This window comes from Solanum dulcamara, chromosome 2, assembly GCF_947179165.1.
Source record: "Solanum dulcamara chromosome 2, daSolDulc1.2, whole genome shotgun sequence".
Taxonomy (NCBI): domain Eukaryota; kingdom Viridiplantae; phylum Streptophyta; class Magnoliopsida; order Solanales; family Solanaceae; genus Solanum; species Solanum dulcamara.
Window position 1 is genome coordinate 65,163,511 of NC_077238.1, and position 23,359 is coordinate 65,186,869.

Genomic DNA, 23,359 nt, shown 5'->3' on the forward strand with positions numbered 1-23,359 from the left:
AATTCAAATTTTGGAAGATATGCTTCGAGCTTGCATTATGGAATTTGAAGGTAGTTGGGACAGACACCTAGCCTTGATAGAATTCGCTTATAACAATAGCTACCAATCAAGCATTGGCATGCCACCCTACGAAGCCTTATATGGGAGGAAGTGTAGAACCCCTCTTTGCTGGAGTGAAGTTGGTGAACGAAAACTCGTTGTTCCTAAGATTGTGCAACAAACTGAAGATAAGGTAAAAGTCATCAAGGATCGTCTAAAAATAGCTTCGGATAGACAAAAGTTATATGCTGATCTGAAAAGGCATGAAATTGAGCATCAAGTTGGCGATAAAGTATTTTTAAAGGTTTCTCCATGGAAAAAGATTATGAGATTTGGCCAAAAAGGAAAACTTAGTCCTCGATTTATCGGGCCTTACGAGATACTAGAAAGAGTAGGACCAGTTGCATATAAATTAGCTTTGCCGCCTGAGTTGGAGAAAATCCACAATGTATTCCACGTTTCGATGCTTAGAAGAAATCGTTCTGATCCATCTCATGTTCTTCCAGTAGAATCTATTGAGGTTAATCCAGATTTGACATATAACGAAGAACCTATCCTAATTCAAGCTCGTGAAATGAAGCAGCTTAGAAACAAGAGAATTCCCTTAGTAAAGGTACTTTGGAGGAACCATTCTGGAAAAGAAGCCACCCGGGAGAGAGAGGAAGACATGAGCACTCAATATCCATACTTGTTTCATGACTAAAACAAGGTAAATTTCGAGACGAAATTTCTTAAGGGGGAGAGAGTTGTAACACCCCAAAAGTTTTTTTTAGTAAATACCTAAATTTTTGATTTATAGTATTTTGATAGTAAAGATATATTATATGTTTGCACTTCTTGAATGTGAACTTGATGACATTTAAACTTGTTGGAAGTGTTATGGTGTAGTTATATAAACTACTCCTACTATGATTATCTTTTCAATTTATTAAATGGACTAGATATTTACAAAAGTGGGGAAACTTCCTTTTTGTTATCATTTATTTTCTCATTTCTTTAAGTTCCTATCCTTTCCCCTTATCCTCTCCACCAACCCTCCTATTTCATTTTTCTTCAAGAAATACAGAAACCAAAACCTCCCTTCTCTCACATATTCATCCACCAAATCTATCATCAAGACTTTCCTTGGTTGATCCCTAAACAAACTCCACACGATGGAGGTAAGCTATAAACCCCTTTTTGGAATTGACTGTTGTTAGTGTTTTTAGCATAATCTCTTATATAAAGCTTTGTTTTAAGTGATTCAAGATGTTCTAGAAAGATATTTCATCTGTTTACAACTTTCGTTCAGCTTTCAAAACTCAAATCTTCATGTATTTACTTGAAACTGGGCGAGGAAGTACATGGCAGGTGCTGCCCAGAATTCTGTTTGTGCAAACTCTACTTGTACTGCTGTTAGTGTTTTGACGATATCGTTTTGTATAAAATGAATTTTGAGTTAATTTCTGTTGGGTTGGAAACTAAAGACATATATCTACAAGTTTGGTGAAGGGTATAAAGTCCATTTTTGCCGTTTTCAGTTCCCAAACTTAGATACAACTGGACAAGTATGCCTGTCCAGATTTTTGATTTTTAAAATTTATCATGTGTACCTATTAGTGTTTTGGAGATATCTCTTTGTATAAAATTCTTTTTGCATTGATTTCTATTGGGTTGGAAACTAAAGACATAGATCTACAAGTTTGGTGAAGGGTATAAAGTCTATTTTTTCCGTTTTCAGTTCCCAAACTTAGATACAACTGGACAAGTATGTCTGTCCAGATTTTTGATTTTCAAAGTTTATCATGTGTACCTGTTAGTAATTTGGGGATATCCTTTTGTATAAAATTCTTTTTGAGTTGATTTCTGTTGGGTTGGAAACTAAAGACACATATCTACAAGTTTGGTGAAGGGTATAAAGTCCAGTTTTGCCTTTTTCAGTTTCCAAACTTAGATTCAACTGGACAAGTATGTCTGTCCAGATTCGTGATTTACAAAATCCGTCATGTGTACCTGTTAGTGTTTTGAGGATATCGTTTCGTACAAAATGAATTTTGAGTTGATTCTTTTTGGGTTACAAACTTAAGACATATATCTAAAAGTTTCATGAAGGGTATAAAATCCAGTTTTGCATTTTTGAGTTTCGAAATTTAGATTCAAGCTGCGATACTTGACTTTCCGAATTTTCTGTGTTGGTAACATAATTCGGGTTGAAACATTCTAGGCTTAATTGCAATAATAAATCTTGTTTTATGTAAATATTATGTATATTCTGGAAATTTAAATAAGATATTTAATGGTATTTTTAAGGTTGTTTATATCGTGTGCAAGTTGAAGAACTTGAGACATTTGATGGCCTACGGTTTGAACTTTTGAAGTCGTGTGGGACTGTTGAATTGTTGTATGCTAAAAGGGCTGAGGTTTGTGTATAAACTCTTGTTACCTACTAATATATTAAAAGCCTATCTTGGTATATTTGTTATTTTCTTGAAATATGTCTTGTCATGTTGGTATCTTTGGAAATTTGCAAGACACTTGCTTAACTCACCCACTTGTACGGATTGTTTGATCACTTGACATTCTTGTGTACTTTGTCCTTCTTGTGGCTGTGACTTTGTCACCATTGGCATGCCTCTTGTTTCAGACCCTTTGCCATCTTGATTATGGATTTTTAGTTCGTCTTAAGTATGGAAGTTGTCCATTTTAAGTACAAATTAGGAAGCCATTTTTAATATGGTTCTTGGTTCTCTTGATTATTGGGTGTTTACTCTTCTTGATACAGGGCTCCGGTCCTTCTTGAGACTTGATCATGTTTGGTGTGAAGGCATGACGTACACATTGGGAGAAACTTAATGTTAAAGCTTATTAACGTGTTTTCATGAATTATTGGCACTTAGCCTTTTTCATATCGAACTTGATAGTCATGATATATTTGTTGTCTTGATTTATTTGTTATGTGTACATTTGTGCTGTCATGACTTGAGAAAATAAGTTGAAGCACCCAAAGGCTTCAAACTTGTAGTTTTGCACCACTAAGCTTTATGCTTAGCGATAGTTGTTTCTATCGTAGGAAATGTCCGAGAAGATGCTTGAGGTTGGCCATTGGAGTTGAAGTTTTGGGAGCTTTAAGAAAGATCACATTTGCATATAGGCACCTATATTTTGTAGTATTTTGGGACGTGTATACGATTTATGGTTTGCTTGTGTATTTGTATTTATGCACGTATTTCTGAGAGTTGTAACTTAAAGATTGTTGCTTGTTTTGTAAATTTTGGGGTATGTACATTTCTAAATTTTATGAAGTACTAAATTACCCTTTGGAGTTAGAACATTTGAATGAAGCATAAATTATTGTAATACATGATTGTCTCAGAAGATATTTTTTAAAAAATAAAACTATTTTGAGAAGTCGCCCGTCCTAAATTGAAATTTTTATTTGATTTAATTGAGATGGAAAAAAAAATTAAGTTGGCTAACAACTTACACCTTTCATTTTTTTTTGATCATATAAATGGGCCTTACAGAAAGTTATATATATATATTTTTTTTGTGTTACAAATTTAATATATGTTTTTTTGTAGTAGCATCCTCCCTAGAGGGTCGCTACAAACCTAGACGTGGCCGGCATTCGAAAGCCATTTTTGGCCTTCAAGCGAACCACTTGATCCAGTCATACTTTCATTCATTCACACTCTATCGGCGGAAGACTCTATTATAAGGATACTATTCATAATTTAGGGCCAAAGGCCAAACAAATACCCAATCAATAACTAACTAGAATAAAACTAGTCAAACGGACAATTCAACACTTCCACACTCTAGTCTATGAAGCCTCTATCAACAATCCAAGAGGTGCCAATGACAAGTCCATGGCTACCACAAATCAAAACAAGAGAAATAAATCCAAAACTCTAAAGAAAATCTCAATATCCTCTGGAAACTGAGAGGACTCACCAACTAGCTGGAAGTGAATAGATCTTCAATGGTGCGTCGGTTGATGATCTCTAGTACCTGTCTATGCATCATGAAATGATGCAGGCCAAATGGCGTCAGTACATGGAATGTACGAGTATGTAAAATGGCCGAATGAAACAACATCAAGGAAGAATCAAATCAACTCGAAATCTCAACTCAGAAAGAAGAGCAACTCAATCAAGTGTCCTAAGTCTAAACACGAAAATGGTTTAGACGGGACCAAACACATACAATTCAACTCAATCCAACTCAGAGTACTATCAAGACCTCTATGGGAGTTTCTCTTATCCGACAATCATCACTTATGAGTAAGTGACAATACAACAAACCGACGTTGTTGCCGCATCCGTTCATACTTTGCCAGGGTATGAATGAATCAACCAATCATGGATTCAATCCAACCAAGTCCTATAATGTCAGGACAATAATTTTGGGGAAGCATCTGATATTAACGGTTCAATCCCCTCTTACGTTTGGCGACGTAGTTATTGGATTTGAGTTATTACTTAATCTTACCCAATTCGGTGCTCGATACTCCTTCCAAGACTCAATGCTCATAAAACTCCATCCAATCAACTCAGTCAAATTATATCGACAAGTCTCATTTACAACCTTGTCAACTCATCAATTCTATCATAATCAAACCTCTCCCAATCATACTATCCGATCAATCCCGATCATATCTTTCAAGAGTAGATTAAATATGCATTTATAACAACATACAAACCTATACAATTGTTCCTCTGTTCACTTAACAAATCTTTTGGGACTCATCACAACCCCAAAGTTTTAAATCTACAATTCACGATAAGCAACATATTTAAGAAAATTAACATTATTTATCATAATCAACATAGTTAAGAAAATTAACAATATATGTTCGACCTCTCATCTCAATCAACTCATACCAACATGTAGCACATCATTTTCTTGACTCCACAACATCAACATAATAAAAATTAGGTTAATAGATGAAAAGGACCTATTTGGACATAACTCTATCAATAAACTTCATTCTTATGAACAATCAATCTCAAAAAAGGTGTAGGGCATATGGGTGGAATCAACCCATGCTTTGAGTAGCCTTACATACCTTGGTGAAGACTTTGAAGAAGTTTTGATGTTGGGTCTTCAATGGAAAGCTTGAATCTCGAAGTTCTTGAAGGTAATTCTTGTTGGAGATTGATTTAAAGAAGAAGAGAGGGAATTTCTAGGGCTTTTATAGAGAGAGAGTGGGACTAAAAAATGGTCCAAAAACATCCAAGGCTAGTATATATATAAATTGGAAAATGCCCAATTTGCCCTTTCTTCAAAAATCTGGAAAAAGGGGCTAAAACACTCCAGGTGCGATTGTGGTGCGTCGCGCCACTTCGGCGCCAAGTCGAATATAGGCTTAAAACCTGCACATATGATAGTGGCGCGTCGCGCCAAAGACCAAACTACTGAGGCTGTTTTATGGTGCTATAGTGGCACATCGCGCCCTTACAGCGCTAAGCCTATATTTTCTGAGTTCTGGAAAATAGGCTTAAAAACCCTGCACATCTCGTAGTGACGCACCATGCTAGGGACCAAACTACTGAGGCTTGTTCCAGGCGCGATAGTAGTGCGTCACGCCACTGCGACACCAACCCCAAGTTTTCAGCAGTTGCCACCCAGGCCTGAATTCCTGCAGTACTAGTCCGTCTTAGGATAGTTATAACTTTTAACTCCGAACTCCAAAAGTTACAGTCTTGGTGGCGTTGGAAATAAGACTGGAAGACCTTTAATTTAATAGGTCATGGGCCACCCAGATCGTCATATTTCAAAAGATATGGTCGTTAGAAGTCGACCCCTTATACGAACTCATTCTAAAACTTAGCCAAGATGAATTCTTTAGACTTAGCTTGGTTCTAGGGATTCTTTGTGACCCCACATCACCTCTAACACTCTTCAATTACTTAGGAACTCATCCTAACTCCTTCATATACTTCAAAATAGTCGAGTTCAATCCTATACGTATACGAAGAAGGGTCTGAATCTTAGTGAAAAATTTGGGGGGTGTTACATTATCTCCCCCTTGGGATCATTCATCCTCAAATGACGAATAAACCAAGGATGGACTCGAGGTACAAATCATAATCAAAGTTCAGTCATTCAACCAATCATATCCTCAAATAAATTACTATTCAAACTCAAAATGCGCATATTAATTCAAATTAAGGAAATGGGCATTACCTTCAACATTCTCATCGATGGGCACGAATAAATGCAGATATTTAGCTTTCATATATTCTTCTGCTTCCCATGTGGCTTCCTCGACAAATTGATTTCTCCATAAGACTTTGACTGAGGCAATCTCTTTGTTCCTCAATTTATGAATTTAGTGATCAAGAATTTGGACCGGAACCTTTTCATAGGACAAGTTATCCTTAACTCCAATACTATTAATGGGGACTACCAATGAGGGATCGCCCAAGCATTTCTTCAACATCGAAATATGAAATACTGGATGTATGGCGGCTAGCTCCGAGGGTAACTCCAATTCATAAGCGACACTCCCTATCCTCCGCACAACCTGGTAAGGACCAATATATCGAGGACTAAGCTTTCCCTTCCTTCCAAACCTCATGACATACTTCATGGGTAACACTTTCAAGTACACCCAATCATCCACCTCAAACTTCAAGTCTCTCCTCCTCACATCGGTGTAAGATTTTTGATGGCTTTGGGATGTCTTTAGCCTATCTTGAATAACTCTCACCTTCTTCATAGCTTGGTGAACAAAATCAGGCCCAATCAACTCAGCTTCACCAACTTTAAACCACCCAATTGGTGATCTACACCTCCTCCCATACAAAGCTTCATAAGGAGCCATTTGAATGCTTGCATGATAGCTATTATTATATGCAAACTCTATGAGGGGTATGTGATCATCCCAATTTTCTTTGAAGTTAAGTACACATGCCCTCAACATATCCTCCAATGTCTGGATGATGCGCTCTGCTTGGCCATCTGTCTGGGGGTGAAAGGCTGTACTAAGATTCACCTTTGAACCCAATCCCTTCTGGAAGGATTTTCAAAATTAGGAAGTGAACTGAGCTCCTCTGTCTGAGATGATAGACAAGGGGACCCCATGCAATTTGACGATCTCCTGAATGTATAATTTTGCATAATCTTTTGCGGTGTCAGTAGTCTTAACTACCAAGAAGTGAGCTGATTTCGTCATTCTATCCACAATCATCCAAATCGAATCATGTTTCCTTTGGGACCTCGGCAAACCCGTAATAAAGTCTATGTTGATTATTTCCCACTTCTATTCCGGAATCTCTATATTTTGAGCTAACCCACATGGCCTTTGATGCTCAACTTTAACCTATTGGCAATTCGGACACTTGGAAATAAATTTCGCGATATCTCTCTTCATTCCACTCCACTAATAAACTTCCCTCAAGTCATGGTACATCTTTGTAGAGCCAGGATGAATAGAGTATCTGGAACTATGCGCTTCGGCCATAATCCTTTCTCGAACATCATCGACATCTAGTACACACAATCTATTTTGGTACCTCAACACATCATCTCCCCCTTTGGTAAAGACCATCACCTCTTACTTGAGAACAAATTCCTTCAACTGGAGAAGGATGGGATCTTGGTCTTTCTTCTCTTTTACCTCTGCCACGAGTGAGGATGCAGACCCATCCTAAACATTAACTCCACCTTTATTATTCTCTTCAAGACGAACTCTCAATCGGGCTAATTTGTGCATCTCTTTCGCCAATTCTTTCCTTCCCTCCTCTATATGGGTAGTGCTACCCATAGACAACATGCTAAGAACATCAGCAACAACGTTAACTTTACCTGGATGGTAGAAAATGCTCATATCATAGTCTTTGAGTAGCTCGAGCCATCTTTTTTGTCTCAAGTTGAGTTCCTTCTGGCTGAAGACGTATTGTAAACTCTTATGATCGGTGAACACATCAATATGCTCTCTATATAAGTAGTGACGCTAAATTTTAAGAGTAAATACCATAGCTGCCAGCTCAAGGTCATGAGTTGGGTAATTCCTCTCATGAATCTTAAGTTGTCTTGAAGCATAGGCTATCACCTTTCCTCTCTACATCAACACATAGCCCAAACCAACTCTAGACGCATCACAATAGACCACAAAACCCTCTGTTCCATCGGGCAAGATTAGAACAGGAGTAGAGGTTAGCTTGGTCTTCAATTTCTGGAAACTCTCCTCGCGAGCATCGAACCATTGGAACTTAGCCTTCTTTTGGGTCAGCTTGGTCAATGGTGATGATATGGATGAGAATCCCTCTACAAACCTTCGATAATAGCCAGCCAAACCCAAGAAACTTCTTATCTCTGTCGGGGATGTGGGTCTGGGCCAATTTGTCATTGCCTCAATCTTCTGAGCATCAACCTGAATACCATCTCCAAATATAATGTGCCCAAGAAAAGCCACTGATGCAAGCCAAAATTCATATTTGGAGAACTTCACATACAATACCTAGTCTTTCAAAGTTTGCAAGATGACCCTAAGATGATAGGCGCTCTCCTCCTCATTCTTGGAGTACACCAAAATATCATCAATGAATACAATCACAACATATCAAGATATGGCTTAAATACTCGATTCATGAGATCCATAAAAGTTGCAGGGGCATTAGTCAACCTAAAGGACATAACCAAGAATTCAAAGTGGCCATAACGGGTCCGAAAAGCTGTCTTTGGGATGTCACACTCCCTCACTTTCAACTGATGGTAGCCCGATCTTAGGTCTATCTTTGAGAAATAGGTGGCACCCTGAAGTTGATCCAATAAGTCATCTATTCTGGGGAGAGGGTATTTTTTCTTTATGGTGACCTTGTTCAGCTGCCTGTAATCAATACACATTGTAAGGGAACCATCTTTCTTTCGCACGAATAGGATGGGAGCACCCCATGGTGAGACATTCGGCCTAATGAATCCCTTATCTAACAAGTCCTTCAACTGTTCTTTCAACTCTTTCAACTCAGCAGGAGCCATTCTATATGGATGGATAGAGATAAGCTGGGTACCAGGAAGGACATCGATCCCAAAGTTGATCTCCCTATTAGGAGGGACTCTAGGAAGATCTCCAGGAAAGACTTCAGGAAACTCGTTGATAATCGGGACCGACTCAATACTGTCATCTTTCACTCAAACGATATGATAAATACACCCTTTCGAGATTAGTTTTCTAGCCCTAAGGTAGGAAATAAACTTACCCTTAGGCACGATAGGACTACCCTTCCCCTCTATGACAGCCACATTCGGGAATTTGAACTTGACAATCTGAGTCCTACAATCAATAGAGCCATAACAAACATAAAGCCAGTCTATGCTAAGGATCACATCAAAATCAACCATATCTAACTCAACTAAGTCAGCTAAGGTGTCCCTATGATGGATTGACACAGTGCAATCTCTATAGACTCTCTCAGCTAAGACAGAATCACCGACAGGAGTAGCTACACTGAAAGGCTCAAGAAGACATTTAGGAATTCTATTGAATTTACTTGCCACGTAAGGAGTCACAAAAGATAGTATGGCACCCAGATCCATCAAAACATAATAGTCAAGAGAAAAGACTCGAATCATACCCATCACGACGTTTGGGGAGTCCTCCTGATCTTGGCGACTACCCATGGCATATAGACGGTTTGTACCTCTGCTCGTATCTGAAGTAGTGCCCCTCTGATTAACCCTAGTTGGTAGTGCGGGGGTAGAATAGTGGGCTCTGTTCCCCCATGTTGGACACTCCTAAAAAATGGTCTATTTGGCCACATTTATAACAACCAACCCTTCCCGCTCTGCACTCCCCCAAGTGGAGCTTACCGCACTTACCGTATGGTGGCTTCCCTTATGAACCTTGACCCACGCTAGCTTGGGATTGAGAACCCCGGGGTCTGAAATTTTAGCGACTTCCCTGCCGATCATACCTGTTCTACGGCATAGGTGCACTGGCGGTAGATGAGGCATAGTTGGAAGGCCTGTTCTGGAAGAAGGACCTGCTGCCCTTGTTTTGCCTCTGTTCATTCTCATGCCCCACTGATTTTTCCTTTTTGTTCAGATGCTCCTCTCTGTCTTTCCTCTTCTCATCCTCCACCTGTTGAGCATACACCATTAATCTTGAAATATCCATGTCGGAGATCAATAATTCTGCTTTGCACTCCTTCTTCACATGTCTTCCCAATCCGGAGACAAATTTCCTCATCTTCGACCTCATATCTGGGATCATCTCTGGAGCATATCTGGACAACTGGATAAACTTTAGACTATACTCCTTAACGGTCATACCCTTTTGTTTCAAATTCACAAACTCCTCCATTTTTGCTTCCCTCAATTCTCTGGGAAAGAAGTGGTCAAGAAAGGCTCCCTCAAATTCATCCCACATAGCAGGTTCAGCATCTTCACCTCTACTTTGTTCCCATTGGTTACACCAAATGTTTGCCACATCTTTGAGCTGATAAGATACAAAATCAACCCCCTCGATCTCCGTAGCATACATAGCTTTCAGGATCTTCCACATCTCATCAATAAAATTTTGGGGACTAGAAAGTCTCTAATTCTGGTGGCAGCAGATAGATCTTGGGAACTAGAGCTAAGAGTTGGCGGACTCTAGTTACCATTTTGGGTAGCCACTAATTGAATGAGCATAGCAATCGCTTCTCAAAAATTTGCTTCCGAAGTTAGTGTAGGCGGAGTAGTAGGCACCTGAGGTGCCTCCGCAAACCTCGCAGGTCGGCCCCTAGCCTTCGGTGGGCGTACCTCTGGCTGTGGCATCTCTGCGTTATCAGTATTCCTCTGGCTAGAAGTATATTGAGGAGGCATTATCTGTAACATATAAACGCACGAATTAGAAAGGAAGTCTTATAGAATTTAACTCTATCGCACGAGTTCAGAGTATGAAAGAAGTGAAATAATTCTTAATGTCTTATAGCCTCCTGATTATAAGTGTCGTGCACAACACACCCATAAGCAAGACTCTACTAGACGCGGCTTCATAGACTCCCTAGGACTCTTGAACTCTATGCTTTGATACCATGTTTGTCACTCCCCAAGAGAGTAACCTAGACTTGGCCGGCACTCGAAAGCCATTTTTGGCCTTCAAGCGAACCACTTGGTCCAGTCATACTTTCATTCATTCACACTCTATCAGCGGAAGACTCTATTATAAGGATACTATTCATAATTTAGGGCCAAAGGCCAAACAAATACCCAATCAATAACTAACTAGAATAAAACTAGTCAAACGGACAATTCAACACTTCCACACTCTAGTCTATGAAGCCTCTAGCAACTATCCAAGAGGTGCCAATGACAAGTCCATGGCTACCACAAATCAAAACAAGAGAAATAAATCCAAAACTCTAAAGAAAATCTCAATATCCTCTGGAAACTGAGAGGACTCACCAACTAGCTGGAAGTGAATAGATCTTCAATGGTGCGTCGGTTGATAATCTCTAGTACCTGTCTATGCATCATGAAATGATGCAGGCCAAATGGAGTCAGTACATGGAATGTACGAGTATGTAAAATGGCCAAATGAAACAACATTAAGGAAGAATCAAATCAACTCGAAATCTTAACTCAGAAAGAAGAGCAACTCAATCAAGTGTCCTAAGTCTAAACAAGAATATGGTTTAGACGGGACCAAACACATACAATTCAACTCAATCCAACTCAGAGTACTATCAAGACCTCTATGGGAGTTTCTCTTATCCGACAACCATCACTTATGATCCAGTGACAGTATAACAAATCGACGTTGTTGCCGCGTCTGTTCATACTTTGCCAGAGTATGAACGAATCAACCAATTATGGATCCAATCTAACCAAGCCCTATAATGTCAGGACAATAATTTTGGGGAAGCATCCGACTTTAACGGTTCAATCCCTTCCTACATTTCGCAATGTAGTTATTGGATTCGAGTTATTACTTACTCTTACCCAATTCGGTCCTCGATACTCCTCCCAAGACTCAATGCTCATAAAAATCCATCCAATTAATTCAGTCAAATCATATCGACAAGTCTCATTTACAACCTTGTCAACTCATCAACTCTATCACAATCAAACCTCTCCCAATTATACTATCCGATCAATCCCGATCATATCTTTCAAGAGTAGATTAAATATGCATTTATAACAATATACAAACCTATCCAATTGTTCCTCTATTCATTTAACAAATCTTTTGGGACTCATCACAACCCCAAAGTTTTAAATCTACAATTCACGATAAGCAACATATTTAAGAAAATTAACATTCTTTATCATAATCAACATAGTTAAGAAAATTAACAATATATGTTCGACCTCTCATCTCAATCAATTCATACCAACATGTAGCACATTATTTTCTTGACTCTACAACATCAACATAATAAAAATTAGGTTAATAGATGAAAAGGACCTATTTGGACATAACTCTATCAATAAACTTCATTCTTATGAATAATCAATCTCAAAGAAGGTGTAGAGCACATGGGTGGACTCAACCCATGCTTTGAGTAGCCTTACATACCTTGGTGAAGACTTTGAAGAAATCTTGATGTTGGGTCTTCAATGGAAAGCTTGAATCTCGAAGTTCTTGAAGGCAATCCTTATTGGAGATGGATTTGAAGGAGAAGAGAGGGAATTTTTAGGGCTTTTAGAGAGAGAGTGGGACTGAAAAATGGTCCAAAAATGTCCAAGGCTAGTGTATATATAAATTGGGAAATACCCAATATGCCCTTTCTTCGAAAATATGGAAAAAGGGGCTAAAACACTCCTGGTGCGATAGTGGCGCATCGTGCCACTTCGGCGCCAAGTCGAATATAGGCTTAAAACCTACACATATGATAGTGGCGCGTCAAGCTAAAGACCAAACTACTGAGGTTGTTTTATGGCGCTATAGTGGCACGTCGCGCCCTTACAGCGCCAAGCCTATATTTTTGGGGTTCTGGAAAATAGGCTTGAAAAACCTGCACATCTCGTAGTGACGCGCCGTGCCAGGTAACAAACTACTGAGGCTTGTTCCTGGCGCGATAGTGTCGCATTGCGCCACTGCGGCGCCAAGCCCACGTTTCCAGCAGTTGCTACCCAGGCGTGAAATTCCTGCAGTACTAGTCCATCTTAGGATAGTTATAAGTTTTAACTCCGAACTCCAAAAGTTACAATCTTGGAGGCGTTGGAAAGAAGACTCGAAGACCTTTAATTTAATAGGTCATGGGCCACCCAGATCGTCATATTTCAAAAGGTATGGTCGTTAGAAGTCGACCCCTTATACGGACTCATTCTAAAACTTAGCCAAGATGAATTCTTTGGACTTAGCTTTGTTCTAGGGATCCTTTGTGACCCCACATCACCTCTAATACTCTTCAATTACTTAGGAAATCATCCTAACTCCTGCATATACTTTGAAATAGTCGAGTTCAATCCTACACATATACGAAGAAGGGTCCAAATCTTATTTAAAATTTTTGGGGGTGTTACACTACCCACCTTGCCAGAGACATCCTACACCTTGTCCGGATATGCGACAACAACTTTAACTTATGGATCCATCTAACAGGCCTTCTCAGAGGAAATGCGGAGTCATCCGTATTACGATACGGTACTGTACTACACTGGCTATATAGTTTATCGGAGTTTGAGTTATATGAATTCTTACCCAAATAGATACTCAATACTAGTCCAAAAAATAAGAAATATCAGTAATGCTCATCTATTATCTGTGTTGAGTTAATACTCAAATATATTCTTTAGGGGAAACTGATCTTCACTTTACTTTACTTGACTCAAGTTTACTTTATTGAAATATTTTTTGAAAATTCATTATTCTCTTTTCAAAATAGTACATCTTTCCTCAGTGCAAAATGATGAATTTAGAACCATTTGTACTCTTTAAAACTCTTCTTCAATGAAACATTAAAGGCGTTCATGAAAGTACTTTAATATCCAAGATTAATGCATAAAATAACTGCATAAAAGCTTTGAATATATTTATCAATACTTAGGGTTCATGTGATCAAAACATGAACAACAATCCAAGAATGAAAATAACATGAATAAGCATGATATCACTAAACATACATAAGACTCAAATTATAGGAATCATAACTCATTTGAAAACTCAATAGAATTAGGATTAGAACTCAAACTTGAATTCATACTAATTGAATCGAGATGTAGGGCGTGAGAATGACCTCAGTCCAACTCTATGTTTAGTCTTACATACCTAGAAAAACGATGTTCTTGGCAAAAATCCATGAACATTCTTAAAATACTCGAACCCTAGTTTTTCCCCTCACCAATCGTTGCTCTAAATCTTCTAAGTGTCAATGAGGAGAAAAGGAAAGTAGGGTACTGGTAAGAGACTTATTTTAGTTCCAAAATATTGGGGTTTTGGTTTGAAAAAAGTGGGAAAAGACCAAACTATCCCTCATTAAAAATGTCTTAGTGGTATTTATGGGTCGACCTATAGACCGTAGGAACTCCTACTAGCCATTGAAGGCCAATCGTAGAAACTAGGTGCCCAAAAATGAGCTCTCTGGAAACTTCAAGGTTGGGTATACAAACACCCTCTACGGGTCATACATGGCGGTCATAGAAAAGTACTAGGGTTTCTAAGGCATTAGGTAGTAGAAATGGGTTCACATTCTAGTACCTACTGGAATTGCAAGTCCGGGTCTTCGAGGTCCCTTCTATGGGTTGTAGATTCTTTGACAAGTCATAGGCTTGGGTTCATAGGATGGTTAAGAGATCTAGACTTAGGACCTCCCTTATGGACGTTTCCTATAGTCTATAGAAACTTTTATGGGCCATAGAAGCTATCCATAGAAGTACCTCAATACTTAAAATTTTACTAAGTCTAGACGGACTATACGAGTCCCATCTATGGCTCGTAGATGGAACCCATGGCTCTCTCAACTGTGCACTATTCTCACTTTCTCTTAGGCCTTCCAGGACTGATCTGAGCTAGAATGTTTTTGGGTTGTTATAGGTAGGTAGTCGGGTAAACGCATATGTAATAGAAGGGTTAGGCTATGATCTGATAAAGCTAGGTTTGAGAAGCCTTAGTGTGTATAATAACTTAGGATTCAGAAGCCTCATAATAGTGTAATGGGTAGGCTTGGTGAAGTCTTAGCACGATAAAAGAGTGGAATGATAAATGGTAGAGTTGGCAGCAGAATGAAGCAGGAGGCTGGGGTCAAAGTGTACTAGTTATGGATATTATTCCCGGAATGGTAAGAGTGTGTGGATAAAGACTTAGATGGTGCATTTTCTTATTTCATATTTCGTTCTACATATCTACTTTGTATTATGTAGTGGGTTAAGATCAATCGATGATGCCTATCAGTACGTGTTATTTGTAGGGATACTACTCTTGTTGTACCATTTGGCATAGTCTAGTTGCAAGATCGGTGATGTTTCTTAGGTGAAGACAATAATGATATCCGACAGTTTTACTTCTGCTTTCCTTATGGTGGGAGTTGTTTCTTATTTTTCATATATTGCACTCTCTTAGTATCTCTTGTACATGTTTAGACTTGTTTCTTAGGAGGGATTTCTTGGTATTTTTCAAAAAGGATTTTTATTGTATTTCTCAAAATTCTTATATTGAAAGGCTAGATTTGAGATCTTTTTTATTTATAAAAGTAATATATCATAATTTGTTTTACTTCCACATTTCCAGTTTTTAACTTGGATGGTAATGGTTCTCCTATCTAGGTATTAGCCCGCACGGCCCGATAGGTTCAGTCGTGACAATTGGGGGCCTTGTCCTCGTAGACACTTCTCAGCTATGTTTAGAGGGTTCATAGATAGACAAATGGTTATGTTTCAATTTACACTTTTCTCTTTTACACCACACACACAATCACAAGTACAAGCCGAAAAGGTGTTTAAAGCATTTAACTCATCCCATAGACTCTTCATCTTTGTGAAATAAGTAGAAATACTAGAGTTTTCTTGAACTACTGCATTTAGTTCTTTTTTATGCTGAATTAACTTAACACTATTTGGTTGACCAAATCTATCATCAAGGTCAGACCACAAGACTTTGGCACTTTTGAAATACAAGACATACTCAACAATTTCTTTTGAAAGAGAATTGAGCAACCATGACATGACCATATCATTACATCTTGACCATGCCTTTTGAAGAGTTATATCAATAGGAATAGATAGGGATCCATCAATGAATCCTAGCTTGTTCTTAGCTGAAAGAGAAATAAGCACATCCTTCTCCAACCATCATATCTCCTACCATCAAAGACAGTGGAGACTAAGTTAATGCCTAGATAATCAGAAGGGTGAATATAGAAAGAACGTGATGAATCCACTGCATTAGTTGCAGGAATCGCTTTACTTCTTTCAATGGTTTGATTAGGAGGATTTTTGAACTTCAGTTACTTTTCAGAAATCAAAGAGAAAGAAGGAGATGAAGACTATACGAAGAGATAAAGATCAAGACTGCGCTAATACCATGACAAAATAAAGCAATATAGAAAATTTCCTTTTGTTATTTCTGAATGAATAAATTATGTACAATTGAGCTGTATTTATACAAGTAAAGCACATCATTATTGTAACTAACTATACAAGTGTTTATTTCTAATTTGTCTACAAACCTAATGGGATAATTACAACGAAAAGAAAAGGAATACTATGCATATAGATGTGCTATCTACAGATTGGGCCTCATCTGTTTTGAGGACACAAAATGAGGCCCATACCTTGCAAGTCCAAAAATATGTTTGTCGAAATAGGCACAAAATCAGTACCGGGAATCTTCAAGAAACTGAGACAAATAGCCATAACTTCATGTCCCATAGCCATAGCTGAAATTCCCAATCCAACATAACATATGTAAAAGTACCATCTTAGACTTTTTCATTTTCAATTGTGCCAGAAAAAAGAGTAAAAAGAGAAAGGCATAAGACAAAGGTTGACATAATATATATACATATATATATTTTGACAGACCACCTACTTAGGGACATCATATAAATCTTATAGTTAGAATTAAGAACCAATCAAATGCTTAACAAACTAATTTTTAATTAATTAGACACAACAAACTGAATAAACTTTTTTACCATCTTTAACTTAATCCCACTAGACTCATGCAATATTTGATTTTACTCTATCATAACAAATTAAAACTGTTACCACTATATTAAGTAATCCTTCATTGAGGTTACAAATTGGATTTCAGGATATGAAGTCGTTTTGTCAAAGAGCGCTATACTTTCTTATGGTGGAACTTCATGATAAAAGTTAATTTAATCGCACCTCAATTTTAGAATAGGACACTGAATGAAAAGTGAAAAAAAATTCATTCTAAAACTAAAATATCCATCCAAGCATGTTATACTTAAGTACTAATTTATAAATATCCATCCAAGCATGTTATATTTAATTCCCCTGCCCTAATTTATGTGACACCTTTTTTTTTAATTTGTCACAAAAAAAATGATAATTTTTTTTATATTTGAAACCAATCCAACTTTAAATTTTAAAGTTTTTCATTCATCAGATTTATGACAACATAAATATTTCAAAAGTATTTCTATTTTTTTAGCAACAATAATAATAACATACCCAATGTAATCTTACAAGTAAAATCTGAAAAAAAAATAGCCCAGTCTTACTCCGACTCAGTGAAGGTAGAGATATTTCTATCTTTTTCAAACTCTCAAAATAAGAGAACCAAATATGCAGTCTTGATTGAATAAATTAACCTAACACCTTCAAATTTTATTTCTTTTGTTTTTCTAATTTTGGTAAAGATCTTGTTGTGCGACACCAACCTATGACTTTAAGACCCAACAATTTTTCTTTTTTACGTTTTACCAAACACTTGGTCATTATTTTTCAGAGTTTAAGAAGTAAACAATATGCAAATTGCTGTTTACAGCCATTGGTTCGTTGGACCATTTATTTTTACTTGTCCATGTTTGACGGAGCATAACTATTAAAAAGTAACTAATAAAAGAGAAAATACATAAAATTATTCTGAAACTTGATAGTCAAACTTACATTAGTATTTTTACTTTACGACATTTAAATACCCCTATTCTAGTCTGAAAGTAAATTAACACTTTTTTTTCCCCCATTTTGGAGGATTTATAGTGTTTCCACACTTCCCCTCCAATGTGACTCGAACCCAGGACCTACCGGTCGTGGGTGGAGGTGCTTAACCAACTGAGCAAGCCTCACTTGTCAATTAACACTTGAGTATTGATATGGGGTTGTTTTGGAAAGGGGGTATTAATTCACTTTCAGACTAGAATAGAGGGTATTTAAATGCCCGTAAAATTGAAGTGTTAAAGTAAATTTGGTTGTAAAGTTTGAGAATGATCTTTACCAGAACTATGGAAAAAATTAGAGTGAATAATATTGTTGGTGTATAATCATACCAACAAACTACTGTTTGTTGCATAACAACACATCGTTAATGCTTTAGCAAATTTTCTTAATGATTGACTTAAACTGCACTCAAGCAATAATATTCATGAAATTTACTGCAGTTAGATGGGTTTAAGTGGGTGAACCAATCAGTTGTACAGAGTTGAACTAAGTTTTTTGGTAACATAATCTGTCAATCTCAGACATTCTTCCGTTATAAAAGCAGACCTCTGAAATCTAATATCTTTCACAAACAAACACTGTCTTGCATTTCTACAAATACTCGAATCGAGTTTTAGAAAGAAATGGAAGCCTTCAAAAGCATTACCAACCCCTTGAGTTCTTTATGTTTTGTATGCGTTCTACTTCTCTTTGCTAATGCAGCTGCTGAGAAAACTCATTATCATGATTTTGTTGTAAGCTATCAAAGACTTCCCATTATAATTTACCAACATCTCGTAAATTTTACAAAATTCTACAATACTGACCTCTGTTTTTCTTGGAACAGATTCAAGCAACACCAGTGAAGAGGCTGTGCAAAACCAGCAACGCCATAACAGTGAATGGGCAATTCCCTGGACCGACATTGGAAGTAAACAACGGGGATACTTTAGTGGTTAAAGTTGTGAATAGAGCTCGATATAATGTCACCATTCACTGGTAAAATATTCATGCATGCAGAACTCAAATGAACTGGTATATATTACTACTCAATAAATTAGACGCATTATATGTATTGACATTTCTTCTACTTTGTTGTGTTTCAAAAGGCATGGGGTTAGGCAAATCAGAACTGGATGGGCAGACGGACCAGAATTTATCACTCAGTGCCCGATTAGACCAGGAAAGAGTTACACTTACCGGTTCACCATTCAAGGACAAGAAGGGACTCTTTGGTGGCACGCCCACAGCTCATGGCTCAGGGCCACTGTTTATGGAGCGTTAATTATCCACCCAAAAGAAGGAGAAAACTATCCATTTCCTAAGCCCAAAAGAGAAACACCAGTTCTACTCGGTACTACTTCACATTCTCTTAATACCAAACGCTTCGATTATGCATTAGCTCATATTCTGTTTGCGAATCAGGTGAGTGGTGGAATACAAATCCTATTGACGTCGTAAGAAGAGCTACAAGAACAGGAGCAGCTCCTAAAGTATCAGATGCGTACACCATCAATGGTCAACCAGGTGACCTCTACAAGTGTTCCAAACAAGGTTAGTTCTAATCTCACAGAATATTTGAAACACGACACCAAAAAATTTGCCTCAAAATTAAAAGAAGACTTAGAGACGTTGTATCTCGACTCTTTTATACAAACAGGCAAGATTCCTTCTGATACTCTTAAAAAATCAAATAATGGAAGCAATTTTATACATAGTAAAAAGACTAAGTTCTACCTAACTATGTTATGCTAGCGTTTACTAAGCTATGACTTGATATTTACCTGTTCAGGACATGTATTCATAAAAATCTTATTTATGCAGATACCACCATAGTCCCTATGGAATCTGGCGAAACTAACCTCCTTCGAGTTATCAATGCTGGATTGAACCAACAGCTTTTCTTTACTGTGGCCAACCACAAGCTTACTGTTGTTGGAGCAGACGCCTCTTATGTTAAGCCCTTCACAACATCTGTTCTTATGCTGGGACCAGGCCAGACAACTGATGTCCTAATCAGAGCTGACCAGACACCAGCCAGATACTACATGGCAGCACGTGCCTACGCAAGTGCTCAAGGTGCTCCCTTTGATAATACCACGACTACTGCCATCCTCGAGTACAAGACAGCTTCTTGTTCTTCCAATTGTGTCAAGACAAATCCAGTTTTCCCATCTCTACCAGCATATAATGACACAAACACTGCTACAGCCTTCACAACCAAATACAGGAGCCCAAGAATGGTTGACGTGCCCACTGAAATTGATGAGAATCTATTCTTCACAGTCGGGCTAGGACTCAACAACTGCCCAAGAGGTGTAAGCTCTAGTAACTGTCAAGGTCCAAATGGAACCCGATTCGCTGCCAGTATGAACAATGTATCTTTTGTGCTACCATCCAATTTTTCACTGCTACAAGCACATCACCAAGGCATACCTGGTGTCTTCTCAACTGATTTTCCAGGTGTGCCACCTGTAAATTTTGATTATACAGGCAATGTGAGCCGGTCACTATGGCAACCTATTCGAGGAACTAAGTTGTACAAGCTGAAATATGGGGCAAGAGTGCAAGTTGTGTTACAGGGGACAAGCATCTTCACAGCTGAGAATCACCCAATTCATCTTCACGGATATGATTTTTACATTATTGCAGAGGGTTTCGGTAACTTTAATCCAAAAACAGATACAGCTAAATTCAACCTTGTTGATCCACCTCTCAGAAATACGGCCAGTTTACCTGTTAACGGATGGACAGTCATCAGATTTGTGGCTGACAATCCAGGTATGAGAGAATAATATGCTAATATTTCCAACCCTTTTCTATACAATGTCACATTTCAATGGTACAATCTTAACAATATTAACTTAAACAGGAGTGTGGCTAATGCACTGTCACTTGGACGTTCACATTACCTGGGGTTTGGCCATGGCGTTCCTCGTGGAAAATGGAGTTAGTGAACTGGAATCGTTGGAGACTCCTCCAGTAGATTTTCCTATCTGTTGACGACTGCAAGAAGCAACGTAATACAAAAACTCATAGGCCTACAGATATCATTTCAATAGATTTAGGCATTCAATATGATGTTCCCTGCATATTTTCCTAGAATTTCTTTGTTTTTTTTTTTTATATATAACTGGATCAAGATGGTTCCAAAAGTTGTCATTGAATTCACTATCTGTCGTAGAATTAAGACAGCATATTTCCCAGATTAAAGCAATTGTATCGTTATGAGTGTAATTAACATAAAAGAATTTGTTAAAATGTATGCGTCCGCTATACTATGAGACCAGGTCCCGTTAACTCAGACAAGATAATAAATAGAATGCAGAAGTAAATGACGCAAGACTTTTACGTGGAAAAACTCCTTGCTCAAGGGAGAAACAACCATAACCTGTTCTAAAGGATTTCCCAACCAATCTTCACTAAAGTGCAAGAGCAAAGTTATCTATCATAACCTATTATACCTAGATACTAATCCTTTTCACCTCTTTGCTTGCAACAACTCTATCACAAGACTTCGAGCCTAAACAATATGACTATTGCCCACTACAAGTTAACACTTAACCAGGAATCCAACACCACAATGACACCTAACTGATCAACATTTTTTTATAAACTAGAAACTGATCTTACAATGGCTAATAGCTCAGATACAATAACACTTAAGGAAAAGACTCCACTAGACGTGCTTGATCAGGTCCCTTGAGTATGAATATTGTATGTTTCTCCTTGAGAGAATATCTTGATAGATCTTTTTTTGAATCTCCAAAAAGCACACCTTTTGTTTGTGAAAAGGTTACTTTTAATTGTTTCAATGAGAGAAACCTCGGTATCTCTCATTGGTGCAGTAATGTATGGTCTGCAGAACCAACAAATACCTTTTCACCAATCTTTCAGCATTACAGCTGGCTTTCATTTCGACAGGAGTCGTTTGAAGTTGATACGACATTATCCCTCTATTAGTTCCCATGGTTTGTTGATTATCAAAACACAAAAATACATTTCTCCCCTTTTTGATGATAATAAACCATGTAATGTATTTTACCAGCAGACTTAGCTTTTTCTTGAACCAGATCCCTCAACCTGTTCCCCCTTACTCGTAGCTTTCCTCAGAACCAGACAACCAGACCCCTCAACTTAGCTTTCTCCTGAACCAGATCCCTCAACCTATTCCCCCTTACTCGCAGCTTCCCTCAGAACCAGACAACCAGAACCCTCAATACTTATTCCCCCTTTTGGCATCATTAAAACAAACACAGTTAACCAGATTAAGATATATAGCAAAACATAAGCTCACCACCTCTTGGGAAAGCACAACACAATCAGAATCAGTGGAAATGGCATCAAATAAGGAAAGACAAAACAGTTACATTCAACAAAAGGATAACATTACATAATACAACTTAGGAAATAAACAGGAATCAGTATTAAAGAGGACTAGCCACAAGGGAACAAAGGAAATTGAAAAAAAAAGGATGGAATGGGAAGGCTTTAAGGGACAGGAGGTTTAGAAGCAAGAGACTGGAGTAAGAGAGTCATTCTAGCATTGAAATCTGCATGCGCCTGTAGGAGTTGTTGAGTGAGACCTTTCACTTCAATATTCAACTTCTCATTCTCCGCTTGGAGCCTTGATATGTCACCTGAACCTGGTCCCTTATTATGGGCCTGCAGCAGTCGAGCATTCAACCTGGCAATTTCAGCATCTTTGTTTGCCAGCAGTATGGTCATCTCTTCCCCTTGGTGTTTCAACCTCTCTTGCTGATCAAGCAAGTCTAAAACCTGAGACTTTGCCTTGTTTCCAGCCCTTCCTTCAATGCACTCACAATCTTTCAAGGTAGTTTGTGAAAGGCTTGTTTGATAGTCCCAGGTACTCCGTCGCCTAGTTCTACACCAAAGTGATCAAATACCTTGTTCAACAAATAACCATATGCCAACCCGTTCTTTCCATCCTTGATAGTAATTATCTTGATGATATGCTCCATCATTAGAGAAGACAAATTCAATGGATCCAATCTGCTTAGGTTTTCCATCAAGAACAAATCAGCAGAGAAAGCCACAATGCGCTTTTCAGACCTGGGAAGCAGCACCTTGTTGATGAACTCGAAGTAAAGTTGATACTGTCCCTTTAGAAATTTCTTGGGCACTCCTGCACAATTCAGATTAGGAAGTTTCCCAGCCTCAAGAACAAATTTCTTGGTAGGTTCCCTTCCTCCCACTGAATTTATTCCCACTCAGTCTACATCTAGAATTCGGCCCAAGATTTATTCTGTCAGATGAATGCTAACACCCTTCACCATAGTAT

General features: G+C 38.1%; 1 protein-coding gene and 1 long non-coding RNA gene across 2 annotated transcripts; both read left to right on the forward strand.

Moving 5' to 3' along the window:
- Window positions 1-1,091: 1,091 nt before the first annotated feature.
- LOC129876425 (uncharacterized) lies at window positions 1,092-3,354 on the forward strand. Its single transcript, XR_008763371.1, has 3 exons — window positions 1,092-1,199; window positions 2,329-2,438; window positions 3,089-3,354. It is a non-coding gene; the product is annotated as an uncharacterized LOC129876425 (long non-coding RNA).
- A 15,312-nt stretch (window positions 3,355-18,666) lies between these two features.
- LOC129876429 (laccase-12-like) lies at window positions 18,667-21,258 on the forward strand. Its single transcript, XM_055951884.1, has 6 exons — window positions 18,667-18,812; window positions 18,905-19,056; window positions 19,167-19,411; window positions 19,483-19,611; window positions 19,882-20,838; window positions 20,930-21,258. The coding sequence occupies exons 1-6, from the start codon at window positions 18,702-18,704 to the stop codon at window positions 21,058-21,060; spliced, it is 1,725 nt and encodes a 574-aa protein (XP_055807859.1). The 5' UTR covers window positions 18,667-18,701; the 3' UTR covers window positions 21,061-21,258.
- Window positions 21,259-23,359: the final 2,101 nt, after the last annotated feature.